The 14,805-nt window shown below is 37.8% G+C and overlaps 1 protein-coding gene across 2 annotated transcripts in view; it reads right to left on the reverse strand.

Annotated features, from left to right (window-relative positions):
- The window catches only part of HMCN1 (hemicentin 1), a 496,417-nt gene that overhangs the window by 181,184 nt on the left and 300,428 nt on the right, over positions 1–14,805 (reverse strand). For both annotated transcript variants that reach the window (XM_053606928.1, XM_053606927.1), the window contains one exon: positions 12,453–12,607. In XM_053606928.1, the coding sequence (XP_053462903.1) occupies positions 12,453–12,607 (155 nt within the window). The remainder of the gene's footprint in view (positions 1–12,452; positions 12,608–14,805) is intronic.

Here is a 14,805-nt window from a genome sequence, read left to right on the forward strand (position 1 = left end):
GGGCTTCAGATTTCAATAAACAAAAGAAAGTCACAGATTCCCTTTCAGTGGCTCATTTAAGTTCAATAGATCAGAGTAGAGTAACTAAGAGAGCTATGTTTAATAAACAAAGCAAAACAAAATAAAACCCTAAAGTAGATAAAGTAAGCTTGAAATCAGGCCAAGGGAGCAAAAATGTCAGATGTGGTACAAATGCAGGCTCACTCCCCAAGAAATACCAAAAGTCTAAGCACTTTCACAATCAGCTACTGGTAAGAGCTGTGCAATGTCTTCATTTTTTTGCTTCTTGCTGGGGGGTTTTTGGTGTTTTTTTTTTTTTTTTTTCTTTTTGGTGGTAGTGCCAAGAGTCCATTTGCTTAACTTTACTCATCTAATTGACTACACGTGTGTCTTCTACAATTCAGCAGCCACATGACTGGCCTCTGACACCACAGGAGGACTAAGCTGGTGGAGAAACAACTCAAGTAGTTCAATCACTGCTGTGTATTCTGAACATGACATTCAAAGATTATAATTGCAATAATTAAAAAAAAAATCAAACAGCATATGTCTGAATTTGAGTATCAACATGATTTTAATAAATGTTCAAATTTTAAAATAGAATATTCTGGAAAATGTTTTTCTTTCTTCTTTCTCTTTTGAAAATTTAAATGCAAAAGTCATATACATTTTTAAAATAAAAATACTGCAGAATAGGTTAAAAATGAGAGTCCTCCCTCTATTCCCAATGCCAATTGTAATTGTTCTTACTTTATTATTTTTTTATTAAGTCATATATACATAGATCATGAAAGCATTTTATACTAGATATCTTGAGGCAATTTAGAGCTGGCATAATTAACACCATGTGTTAATGGGAACATGACAAAAAAAGTTTTAGTACTGAAGCAAAATTCCACATAACAATATATTAAAGTAGAATATAAATTAATAAAAATACGTAGAATTTAGTAGAATTCCTGGTGTTTTCCAGATATACAATCATATCATCCGTGAAGAGTGAAAGTTTGATCTCCTCTGACCCTATATTTATACCCTTGATCACCTTTTCTTGCCTAATTGTGATGGCTAAGACTTCCATTACAATGTTGAAAAGCAGTTCCTGATCTGAGTGGAAATGATTTAAATTTAACTCAATTCAATACCATATTGGCTGTGGGTTTGCTGTAGATGGCCTCTATTGGTTTAAGAAATGTCTCTTCTGTACCCATTTTCTTAAGTGTTCTGATCATGAAAGGATGCTGGATATTATCAAAACCTTTTTATGCATCAATTGAGAGAATCTTTGTCTTTTAATTTGGTGTTTGTCTTTTAATTTGTTTATGTGCTGAATTATATTTATAGATTTACATATATTGAACAGCCTTGAGACCCTGGGATAAAACGCACTTGGTCATGGTGTATAATTTATTTGATGTGTTGCTGGATTCTGTTTGTTAGGATCTTGCATCAGTACTCATTAGTGATATTGGTCTATAATTTTCTTTCCTTGTTGGGTCTTTTCCTGGTTTGGAGATCAAGGTGATGTTTGCTTCATAGAATGTGTTGGGTAATATTTCATCTTTTTCTATATTTTGGAAAAGGTTGAGTAATATAGGTACTAGTTCCTCTTTAAAGGTTTGGTAGATAAATTCCCAAATATTTCATCTTCTTTGGCACTACTGTGAATGGGATAGAGTCCTTAACTGCTTTTTCAATTTGACTGTTGTTGGTGTATATAAAGGCTACCGATTTATGAATGTTGATTTTGTAACCTGAGACGCTGCTGTATTCCTTGATCACTTCTAGGAGTTTTGTAGTAGAGTCCCTAGTGTTTTCCAGATACACAATCATATCATCTGCGAAGAGCGAGAGTTTGATCTCTTCTGACCCTATATGGATACCCTTGATCGCCTTTTCTTCCCTAATTGCGGTGGCTAAAACTTCCATTACAATGTTGAAAAGCAATGGAGACAATGGGCAGCCTTGTCTGGTTCCTGATCTGAGTGGAAATGATTCCAATTTAACTCCATTCAATATGATATTGGCTGTGGGTTTGCTGTAGACGTGAAAGATCTCTATAAAGAGAACTAGGAAACTCTAAGAAAAGAAATAGCTGAAAATGTTAACAAATGGAAAAACATACCATGCTCATGGCTAGGAAGAATCAACATTATCAAAATGTCCATACTACCCAAAGCAATATATAATTTCAACGCACTCCCTATTAAAGCTCCACTGTCATATTTTAAAGATCTTGAAAAAACATTACTTTGTTTTATATGGAATCAGAAAAAACCTCGAATAGCCAGGACATTACTCAGAAATAAAAACAAAACAGGAGGAATCACACTATCAGACCTCAGACTTTACTACAAATCGATAGTGATCAAAACAGCATGGTATTGGCACAAAAACAGAGAAGTAGATATCTGGAATAGAATAGAGAACCAAGAGATGAATCCAGCTACTTACCGCTATTTGATTTTTGACAAGCCAATTAAAAACATTCAGTGGGGAAAAGATTCCCTATTTAACAAATGGTGCTGGGTGAACTGGCTGGCAACCTGCAGAAGACTGAAATTGGACCCACACCTTTCACCATTAACTAAGATAGACTCTCATTGGATTAAAGATTTAAACTTAAGACATGAAACTATAAAAATACTAGAGGAGAATGCAGGGAAAACCCTTGAAGAAATTGGTCTGGGTGAGTATTTCATGAGGAGAACCCCCCAGGCAATTGAAGCAGCTTCAAAAATACACTACTGGGACTTGATCAAACTAAAAAGCTTCTGCACAGCTAAGAACACAGTAAGCAGAGCAAGCAGACAGCCCTCAGAATGGGAGAAGATATTTGCAGGGTATAACTCTGACAAAGGTTTAATAACCAGAATCCACAGAGAACTCAAACGCATCAGCAAGAAAAAAACAAGGGATCCCATCGCAGGCTGGGCAAGGGATTTGAAGAGAAACTTCTCTGAAGAAGACAGGCGCACGGCCTTCAGACATATGAAAAAATGCTCATCATCTTTAATCATCAGAGAAATGCAAATCAAAACTACTTTGAGATATCATCTAACTCCAACGAGACTAGCCTATATCACAAAATCTCAAGACCAGAGATGTTGGCGTGGATGCGGAGAAAAGGGAACACTTCTGCACTGCTGGTGGGAATGCAAATTAATACATTCCTTTTGGAAAGATATATGGAGAACACTCAGAGATCTAAAAATAGATCTGCCATTCAATCCTGTAATTCCTCTGCTGGGCATATACCCAGAAGACCAAAAATCACAACATAACAAAGATATTTGTACCAGAATGTTTATTGCAGCCCAATTCATAATAGCTAAGTCATGGAAAAAGCCCAAGTGCCCATCGATCCATGAATGGATTAATAAATTGTGGTATATGTATACCATGGAATACTATGCAGCCTTAAAGAAAGATGGAGACTTTACCTCTTTCATGTTTACATGGATGGAGCTGGAACATATTCTTCTTAGTAAAGTATCCCAAGAATGGAAGAAAAAATACCCAATGTACACAGCCCTACTATGAAACTAATTTGGGACTCTCACATGAAAGCTATAACCCAGCTACAACTTAACAATAGGGAGAAGTGGGAAAGGGGGGGGTGGGTAGAGGGAGGGGAATCGGTGGGATCACACCTGTGGTGCATATTACAGGGGTATTTGCGAAACTTGGTAAATGTAGAATATAAATGTTTTGGCACAGTAACTGAGATAACGCCGGAAAGGCTATGTTAACCACTGTGATAAAAATGTGTCAAATGGTTTATGAAGTGAGTGTATGATGCCCCATAATCATATCATTGTATACAGTTATGATTTAATAAAAAAATTAAAAAAAAAAAAAAAAGGTTTGGTAGAATTCTGATGTGTAGCTATCTGGTCCTGGGCTTTTCTTTTTAGGGAGATTTTGTACAGTTGATGCTATTTCAGAACTTGATATAGGCCTGTACAGACATTTCCACTTGATTCTGCCTAAGTCTAGGAAGGTGGCCTGCTTCCAAGTATTGCTCTATTTCCTTCAAATTTTTGTATTTCTGAGAATAGAGTTTCTTGTAATATTCATTAAGGATTTTTTGAATTTCTGAGGAGTCTGTTGTTATTTCATCTTTGCCACTTCTGATTGATAAAATTAGAGATTTTACTCTTTTTTTCCTGGTTAGGTTAGCCGAAGGTTTATCTATTTTATTGACCTTTTCAAAAACCCAACTTTTTGATTTATTGATCTGTTGTATAATCCTTTTGTTTTCAATTTCATTTAATTCTGCTCTAATTTTGATTATTTCTTTTCTTCTGCTGGGTTTGGGTTGGAATGTTCTTCCTTTTCCAATTGCTTGAGATGTCCCATTAAGTTGTTAACTTCTTCTCTTTCTGTTCTCTTGAGGAAGGCTTTCAGTGCTATAAATTTCCCTCTTAGAACTGCCTTTGCAGTATCCCAGAGATTCTGATAATTCGTGTCTTCATCATCATTTTGGTCCAAAAATTTGGTAATTTCCTTCTTAATCTCATCTATGACCCAGCTATCATTCAACATAAGGTTATTTAGCTTCCATGTTTTTTTATGAGTATGCAGATTCCTGTTGTTACTGAGTTCAACTTTTATTCCAGGGTGGTCCAAGAAGATGCAAGGAATAATTTCTATTCTTTTAAATTTACTAAGGTTAGACTTGTGACCTAAGATGTGATCAATTTTGGAGTATGTTCCGTGGGCTGATGAGAAGAATGTGTATTCAGTTTTGTTGGGATGAAATGTTCTGTAGATGTCTGTTAAATCCAAATGTTGAATGGTTAAGTTTAAATCTAAAATTTCTTTGCTCAGCTTCTTATTGGAGGATCTATCCAACACTGCCACAGGATTGTTAAAATCTCCAACTATTATGTGGTGTTAGAGGAAATCAAGTAGCTCATGTCTGTTAGAGTCTGTCTTATAAATTGAGGAGTATTGTGGTTGGATGCATAAATGTTAATAATTGAAATCTCATCACGTCCAGTGTTACCCTTAACAAATATGAAGTGACCATCCTTATCTTTCCTTACTTTTCTTGGTTTAAAGCCTATTTTGGTTTAAAGCCTATTTTATCTGCAAATAAAATTGAAACACTTGCTTTTTTTCTGATTTCCATTTGCCTGAAATATAGATGACCATCCCTTCACTCTGAGTCTATATTTATCTCTTAAGGTAAGATGAGATTCTTGTATGCAGCAGAAATCTGGCCTGAGTTTTTGTATTCTGTCAGCCAACCTGTGCCTCTTTAGAGGACAGTTTAAGCCATTCACATTAATGGAGAATATTGAAAAGCCTGGTAGAATTTTGGGTATCGAGTTTTTCAAAATTCCAGTGGATATTTTTAATCCTTTTGCCACTGTGGATGTTGGAACTTGATCAAAAGTTTCTGAGTGAGTTTATTTTTGTGGTAGATGATTGTGCTGGTCATTATGGAGGTTAGGTCTGAGAATATCAGGGAGAGCTGGTTTAGTTATGGCAAATTTCCTCAACATGTGAATGTCATTAAAGTATTTAATTTCTCCATCACAAATGAAACTCAGTTTAGCTGAATATAGGATCCTGTGTTGAAAGTTATTTTGTTTTAGAAGTTTAAAAGTTGATGACCACCCTCTTCTAGCTGGAAAGGTTTTAGCAGAGAGATCTGCAGTCATTCTAATATTCTTCCCCTTGTAGGTTATGGTTTTCTTATGTCTGGCTGCTTTCAGAATTTTCTCCTTCATATTAACTTTGGCAAAGTTAATTATAATGTGTCTGGGAGATGCCTTATTTGGGTTCAGTCATGCTGGGGTTCTGAAACTGTCTGCTATCTGAATTTCAGAATCTCTTGGCATGTCTGCGAAGTTCTCCTCGATTATCTCATGGAGTAGAGCATCTGGGCCTTTCGAAGCAAACTCATTGCCTTCAGGAATTCCTATAACGTAAATATTCGGTTTTGTCCAATTATACCAGAGTTCTCCAAGAGAATGATTATTTTTTGCTCTCCACTTCTCTTCCTCTTTGAGTGTTAGAGAGCATTCAAAAGCTTTGTCTTCAATGTCAGAAATTCTTTCTTCTGCCTGATCCATTCTGTTACTGAGGGATTTTACTGTATTTCTTAGATCTTAGAGGGCTGTAAGTTCTTGACTCAATGTATCAAAATCTTTGGTGATTTTGTCTTTGAATTCATTGAATGCTTGAGACAACTTTTGAAATACTCCTTGAATTTCTAATTCCAACTTTACCTCCATTCTATTAATCTTATTTGCAATCCAAATGCTGAATTTGATTTCTGAGATTTCAGCCATTTGTTTATGAATGGGATCATCTGGTGTGTCCACCATGTTGTTCCTTGGAGGAGTTGATCTATACTGATTATTTATGTTGCTGGAGTTTTTGTTTGTTTGTTTGTTTGTTTTGTTTTGTTTTTTATTGTTGGGGATTCATTGAGGGTACAATAAGCCAGGTTACACTGATCGCAATTGTTAGGTAAAGTCCCTCTTGCAATCATGTCTTACCCCCATAAAGTGTGACACACACCAAGGCCCCACCCCACTCCCTCCGTCCCTCTTTCTGCTTTTCCCACTGATCTTGCCCCATGATTATCTTATACCGTTTGGCTAGATGAGCAGATAGTTGAAGTTGGGTTGGGGGCTCCTGGAGTAGGGATTAACCAGCCCTTTCTCCAAGAGCTGGGACTGGTGTCTGTACCTTTTCCCCTAGATCTTTGCAAAGGTCCTGTATAGTGCTATGGCCTGAGACACTGAGGACATGCTTGGTGTGGTAGGGCTAAGTGGCTCTGTCTTGTTTTCAGCTGGTCTCTGTCCAATTCTAGTGAATCAGTTAATCTGGGTTAAACTCTCAGTGTGGAAAAATCCTAGCAACTAAGTCACCCCCCCACCCCCATGGGCAATAATTGGAAAAGGAAAATCAAAACTTCCCACAACCACACACCCAGGGTACCACTTTGGATAGTCCTTGGGCCCAGGTCAAGAGTTCCAAATCAATTGTCCCAGTCGGCATCCAGTCTCAAGTGGGAGAGTTCAAAAGGTCTCCAGTAACTAGATAGGAGTGATCTGCTGGCAGCTCATGTATGACTCGCTCCGGTGCTCCGTGGAGTCAGAAGGACCCACCCAGCAAATGAATTAGTCCAGGAAGGTTGATGCCTCCTTCCCCACCTTCCACTCTGTCACACCCAGTTACTAGCAACCTCGCAGGGCTGTGACCCAGTTACCTCCAATGAACAAATGCTCCAGGGGTTTGCACTTGCCTGCATCATAAGGAGATCTATGTCTCCTTGGCCAGACTGCTGCACTCTGCCACCAGCTGGCAGGGGGATCTGAAGCCTGACAACCTCGGGTGCTTAATGGAAGCTGGGGTTATTCACTCAGTTCCAGCTCTGCTCCAGATTGATGTTGCTGCCACTTATATTCTAGCAGAATTTGGGTTTCTGTCCTGGCTATATTCCCCTGAAGGCCAGGTGCTGTTTGAGTTCACAGAAACTGTGACTCAGCCCTGCCCTGTGCTGCAGCCACTGCGTCACTTCTCACAGAGCTCACATCTCTGTCTAACTGGTGCACTCTGTGTTGGGGTAGGTGCACTTAGAGCTGACACTCAGCTCTGTTCCTGCCTCTCCCTGGGCTGGTGCTGGCACATAGTTCTCAGCTTCTGCTTCTCCATGGGCTGGTGCTGTTGCCCTGCCTGGTTTTGTCTCAGCTGTGTTCCCCTGGGGGCTGGGTGCTTCTTAGGCTCACTAAAGTGGCACTTCTGACTCAGGCCCACCCTGGGAGTATGCTGTCTCTGCACACGTGTATTCTTGTCTCTGTCCCTGCCGCACCCTGGCCAGGCAGTTTCTACCTCAGGCATACCCTTTACTCATAGGGCCTGTGTTTCCATCCTAGATCTGTTTTGCCAGTGGCTGCCACCAAAGTAGAGGCCTGGCTTTCTCTGGTTGCCAAGAGAGGCAGGGAGTGTCTCTCCAAAATATCCCCAGGGGTGTGAGCCCTATTGTTCCTGCCACTGCCGCTGCTGCTCTGTGCCATGGGGCACCACTTCTCCCTCTCCTGTATGGCTCCCTTGGTCCACAGTCCTCTCTTTACACCCGTGCCACAGAATCAGCACAGACCTGCAACAGCCCATGCCTTGTACACACCTCTTAAGAAAATGCCCAAGAATCTGGACTCCATGGGGGACAGGCCTCCAGAACTTGGAGTGAAAGTGGAGGGGAGTGCTAGAAGTTCAGAATTGCAGGTATAGAATATATACAGTTTTATGCCTGGCAGGGGAGTGCCATGGCACACTGGTGGGTCCTTTCTGGGGAAGGAGTTCTGGTTTTTAGAGGGTCTCTCCCGTGGGGTAAAATAGGAGAGGATCTGAACTCTGCTTGCTTGTTTGTATGAAGTATACTGTGAGCCGTTCTCATGGGAGAGGGGACTCTAGTCCACTTGGCGATGGATTTTGTACCTATTGTTTTTTTCCTTGGGGTTGCAGCTTGCCTCAGCAGGAGTAGTGTGTACTCTTCAACCTTCTCTCTTGTGGTACTTCTGACTCAGGCTCCAAACTATCAGCTTACTTGCTAAACTTCTGTCCTTTAACTCTCCTTCTGGATGGGAGTCTCTGTGGAAAGCTGGCTCCATTCGGCCATCTTGCCCCGCCCCCCACTATAGCTTTTCTAAAAGAATAAACACTAATAAACTAAGAAGTCATTACAATATTATTAATTTAAAGAAAAGCAAGAGTTTAAAAAATTAGCAACTGTAAAATGTCTGTCTCATTAGAGGAGAATTTCCTCACAAAAAGACTAAAAGTCAAAATGAAGCTACAACCAAAGTTTCTGAGCCACTCATTTCTTAGACAAACAAGGAAAGCCATGTACCAATGGTGATTTAATTAAGTCAGGTATGATTGCAGCAGCCAAAGAAATATATCTACAGAAAATCAATTTGTTAAAGAAAATTAGCCTTTCAGTAAGAATAATTACTTAAAAACTTGAGAACACTGGGAGAAACATCAATAGTCACTTATAAAAATAAAAAGACAACATTTTCAGAATGGTATTCTTGGCTTTTGGCAAGTTGAAGGACGGATATTACTGATACTGCTTAGTCGTGCTTGTTTATCTGAAAAGCCAAAGCCAAGTATGAAAAAACTCAAGAATTAGCCTCTAAGAACAGTCTGTGTGTAACAAATACACACAGAAATATTTTCAGAGGAGCTGAAAAAACACTAATTTATTACAACCTGAAGTGGGATCTGCTAAGGTATTTTACAACTATTAGTGCTAAAAATACATGTGAAGAAACAAAAGGCTTGGAAGTTTACAAACTTATAAAATGCTGGCTGTTAAAGTTTATTTATTCATTGTATTATTCATTAGCAAGCACTTTGTGTAAAATATTCATGTGTTATTGAACCAGTAGTGTTAATGGTACATTTTATTTACTCTCATGGAGTTAAATAACATCAGTTCCATAACTTTTTGTCAGAAGTATAACTAAATATCCTGACTTGACTTATCACATAGCAGTTCAATGCCTTAGTGGAGATACAGTTTTAGTGCAACTTTTTTAGCTCAGGGTTGGGAATGAATTTTTTCTGAATGAAAAGGACCATTTTTAAACACTCTTATTGAATACTGCAGGCTTTTGGGACATGAGTTTTGCTACACACTTCATAATGTTTCTCAATGAATTCTACTTAAAAATACCAGAGAAAAACAGTGCACATATGGAAAATGTACACTGTGGTAGTCATTCTGTTGTTTTAATTACAAGTAATGTCAAGCTGCTTTATATATTCTTAATGCTATTAAAGTTCAAACAAAAAGTGAGATCTCAATTCTCCCATATATTTTTAGTAGATTTATTTTCTAAGCTCAAACTATAGTTCATGCAGTTTTTGTCAGACCTCGGTACAAATGCAAAGGAAATTTTCACATTCAAAATATATTTTATCTTTAAAATTAACCTTCCACCTAACCTGCAACTAGAATTGATTAACTTGCAGTGCAATGACATGCTAACAGTGTAATATAATCCAGAGAATAATATAATTGAATTCTATAAATGCCTTCTAAGCAATGAATATGCTTAATTAAAACCATACGCTTATGAACTGTTATCAGGATTAGGCAGTAGGTATCTATGTGAAAAGACATTTTCAAAGATAAAACAGGTTACTTCTCATTACAAATCATCATTAACAGATGAACATTTGCAATTGATGTTGGTGACAGGGAATACTAACTTTGAACTCTAATTAAGTGAAATGTTAAGCCCCTCAAATAATTCCATTCTTCTCATTAGCAAGACTTGTAATACAAACAAAATTCCAGTTTAAAAATTACCAAAGAAATGGAATTCCATCTAAAATATTTACTATCCTGACCATCATAAAAAAGGTTTGCCATGTCTTGCTAAGATAAGTAATTAATACAAATTTAAACCATAATTTTGAAATCCTAAGAAAGAGCATTTTATGCAGGCTTTAAATTTTGATTAAGACTATGTCATATGTTAATCTATAAATATATTTCAAATTTTAGGCTGAAATCACCTAAAAGAGCTGGCTATCCTCATCGGTTGGGTGGTACATTAATGAAACCAAGAAGATAAGTTCAAACAAATCCTTATTCTTCATGAATGTTTTACAGAGGAATATTATTTGTACTTTAAAGGATCTATTTTAAAAGCTTTTATTTATAAAACTGAGAAAAATTACTCAAAGAACATCTGCAATTTATGGTAGAACAACAGACTATCCACTGTTTAAATCTTTCAAATAAATAAGTACTTTACTTGTTGTTTCATTTTAATTCATACCTATTGGCCTGAGAACTGTACTTCTGTTTGAAGTAGGAGGTTATAGATAAAGGTTACGAATATACTGCACATTAAAATGCACACACACACATGCACATATATACAACCAAAGACTGTTATACAGTTTCAGGAAGCTCTCATACCTCTAAAACCCATTCATGGTTAAAAACTCTGGCTTCAGAAGTGCTAGTTGTGAAATGACAAAATCTTCAAATATTATATTAAAAGCCTTTTTATTTTCTTCCTTCTTTTACATTCTTCTTTTCCCTTTATCATTGTACCCTCTATTTCTTTTATTTTTTTTTCCCTCTTACATTTTGCTTCTTTGTTTTTCCTTACTTAGGCACAATGTTCACCATTTCCCTACAGGTTAATTGGCCCACCTGCTCAATCCTTATGTCCTTGTGTAAATAAGGAAATGAATGAATCAATTACAGTGTTAAACACGCTCTCAGCCTCAAATTCTTCATAGTTAGCCAAAGCACGATATGATTTTTTTTTCCATTTCAGAAATAAAAGGATTTTCACAAATGAAATAAAGTAAGCTTAAGAGGTGCAGACAAACTTCCTAGAAAGGAAATGGTGTTATTTCCTCAAAACTTCATAATATTACAAAGGCTTTCACACAGACAATTCCAAAAGATTTAATCATTATAGAGCCCTCTCTTCTGGGTGTGTGGAGGGATCGTACAGAGTGAACAAGAGGATCTGAAATGAAAGAACTCATGTCCCATGGAAATGAAGAATCTTATTAAATCACCAAAAATATATAGTCATCACAGATCCTGGCAACAATAAAACAGTGTAGATAAGTCTACTCAGCAGCTTAAGAAAAATACTGCACCTATCGTTTAAAGTCTCACTATGTCACCCTTGGTAGAGTGCCCTGGTATCACAGCTCACAGGAACCTCAAACTCTTGGGCTCAAGTGATTCTCTTGCCTCAGCCTCCCAAGTAGCTGGGACTACAGGTGCCCGCCATAACACCCAGCTATTTTGGATTGCAGTTGTCATTGTTGTTTAGCTGGCCCGGGGTTGGGTTTGAACCCACCAACTTCAGTGAACGTGGCTGGCACTGTAACCACTGTGCTTATGGGTGCTGAGCCCAATTAGGAAATTCTTGAGCTCTTAAGTGAAAGATTAAGAAAAATTAAGAAAAATTGCCAGATCACTCGAAGAAGTACATTCTTTTTGGAGGGAGGAGACAGTGTCTCACTCTGTCACTGAGACCAGAGTATGGTGCTGTGACTCTAGCTCGGTACAACCTCAGATTCCTGGCTCAAGTGGTCCTCCTATCTCAGCCTCCTGAGCAGTTGGGACTACAGGTGCCCGCTATGCATAGCTCCTTTTTTATTTTTGCGGACACAGTGCCTCACTATGTTTCCCAGGCTGGTTTCCAACTCCTGGCCTCAAGCAATCCTTCTGCCTCAGCCTCCCAAAATGCCAAGATGATGAGCGCGAGCTACTGTGCCTGGTCAAGAAACATAAAGCGCAGGAAAACAGGTTCCTTTCTCTCTGAAGCAAGTAGCATCCCAATTATTAGTATTGAATAAAAAAGCAGTCAACATGTGAGTAAACTCTGCTTTTCAATTGATAATGAGAGTTAAAAATAATAAAAAAACGAAATCACACTTACTATAGATTGTCAGCTTTATATCCTTGGCTTGTTTTCCAGCTGCATTAGACACTGTGCATTGGTAGCGCCCCTTGTCACTTCTTCGTGCATTCTTTAGATGTAGAATTTGTCCTCTGTCTAGAAGTTCAATATTAGGATCTCCCAAAAACAAAGGCCTAGAAATAATAAAATTTCATCCCATGGGTACATTTTCATTTATCCATGTTTCTTCTCATCTTAATCACAACAAAAATCAAAGTAGTATAAGGTTAAAAATATGAATAATAGTGAATTAAAAATTACAGTAATAAGATTGGTACTCTTATTCAGAAGAATGAAGTTATTAAACCACTTTATGAATGGAAGTTAGGTAATTATCACTTTGAGATCAAAAGTTTCTCCATTTCAGCTGGGTGCGGTGGCTCACGACTGTAATCCAAGCACTCTGGGAGGCCGAAGTGAGTAGATTGCCTGAGCTCATGAGTTTGAGACCAGCCTGAGCAAAAGTGAGACCCTATCTCTACTAAAAATAGAAAAACTGAGGCAAGAGGATTGTTAGACCCCAGGAGTTAGAGGTTGCTGTGAGCTATGATGCCACAGCACTCTACCCAGGGTGATGGCTTGAGACTCTGTCCCCAAAAAAGTAAAATAAAAAATAAAAAATAAAAGTTTCTCCATTTCAACTTAAAGTGTTTAATAATATTAGCAGAAATCTAGTAACGCCATTATTCACTTTATCCATTCATCCATTCTTATTCTCTAAGTATTCTTTTTTTAATTTTTTGGTTTGCATAGCCAAAATTTCTACTGTCATCTGGAAAAGAATTTAATATTTTAGTACTGAAACTTCAGGCCAGGCAATATTATTTTAAACCAATATTATTATACCATCTGGAAAAGTATTCACAATTGTATGGCTAGTTATTATTTACTAAAGGCGATGATTTTGCCAACCTCTCTAAAAAGTAAGTATTGTAATAAATATGAATGCTTACATAATAATAAATGTTGAAGATGTTTATGCCAAAAGCAGGTCATAAGTGGGGTTGTCAAGAAGACAACATACAGAGACATTTACTGACTACTATGGAATGCTCACTTTATGTAACTGGCATCAGCTTTATTTTAATATCTGAGGCAATGGTTATTAACATCTATGATATCCTAATAATCAGACCTTTAAAATCCATTAACATTGTCTCAGGAAGATCCACAGCTAGTTTTTTAAAAGTTTCAATGCCTTAGCGACATAATGAATAATTAGATGCATTGAAATATTATTAACCCTCTAGTTAAACTACACAATAAAATGGAAAACACATTTAATTTTCTGTAGTAGTGTCCCTTACCATGTCTTAGTAGGATGCTTTGTACAAAACAATCCAAAGCTAAAAGTATAAAGTACTTTAATATTTTAAGTTTTTAAAGGAAGTAAATATTTGACAATAATACTACTTAAATTTAAGTAATGCTAACACTTTTGATTGTTAATTATGTAAGCAACAGAAAAATTCAACCAAAAAGTAATGATATTGAGAAAAATTCTCCTTGGTCTATTACCCTTACTGTGAGTTTTTTAGCCTTCTCACCATTATCACTTGGAATTGTATTCTTTCGCATGGTTTCCTACACATTTTTACTCATAAATATATCCCCAAAGAAATCTAAAGTTCCTCTCTCTCTCTCTCTCTCTCTCTCTCTCTCTATATATATATATATATATATAATAAATGCTATGCTATCATTCTGCCTTTCTTTGCGCTCTGCAACAGCTATGGAGCTATTTTTGCTACACAGAGATTAATCTTATTCTTTCTAATTTAACTGCCCTACAGTGTTTCACAATATCGCATGAGTTACCTATCTATTTTCCTAATGTCAGGCGCTGGTCAGTTTTCCCTTTTCTGCTCTCACAATCTGCGGTCTCTGACCACCCAGGACTTGGACGCTACCAGGAACTGGGCTGCACAGCAGAAGGTGAGGGCTGGGGAGGGAGTGAAGCTTCATCTGTAGTTACAGACACTTCCCGTCACTGGCACCACCACCTGAGCTCCTTCCTCCTCCTGTCTGATGAGCGGCGGCATGAGATCCTCAGAGTATTACCAACCCCACTCTAGGGATCTAGGTTGCACACTCCTTATGAAACTCTAATGCCCAGTCCCCCACTCTCCCCATGCATGGAAAAATTGTCTTCCACAATAGCAGGCCCTGGTGCTGAAAAGGCTGGGGCCTTCTGGTCACTGTGTCGCAGTGTAGATCACCCTACAAGCCTCCCTGTGGATGTGCGTGACTGCCTCCTCTCCTGGATGCTGAAAGGGTAATTACTGTATCACAGTTTCCAGCTTTAATAGATATCAGGGAACTAATTTACATT

Source organism: Nycticebus coucang, chromosome 10 (assembly GCF_027406575.1).
Source record: "Nycticebus coucang isolate mNycCou1 chromosome 10, mNycCou1.pri, whole genome shotgun sequence".
Classification (NCBI taxonomy): Eukaryota; Metazoa; Chordata; class Mammalia; order Primates; family Lorisidae; genus Nycticebus; species Nycticebus coucang.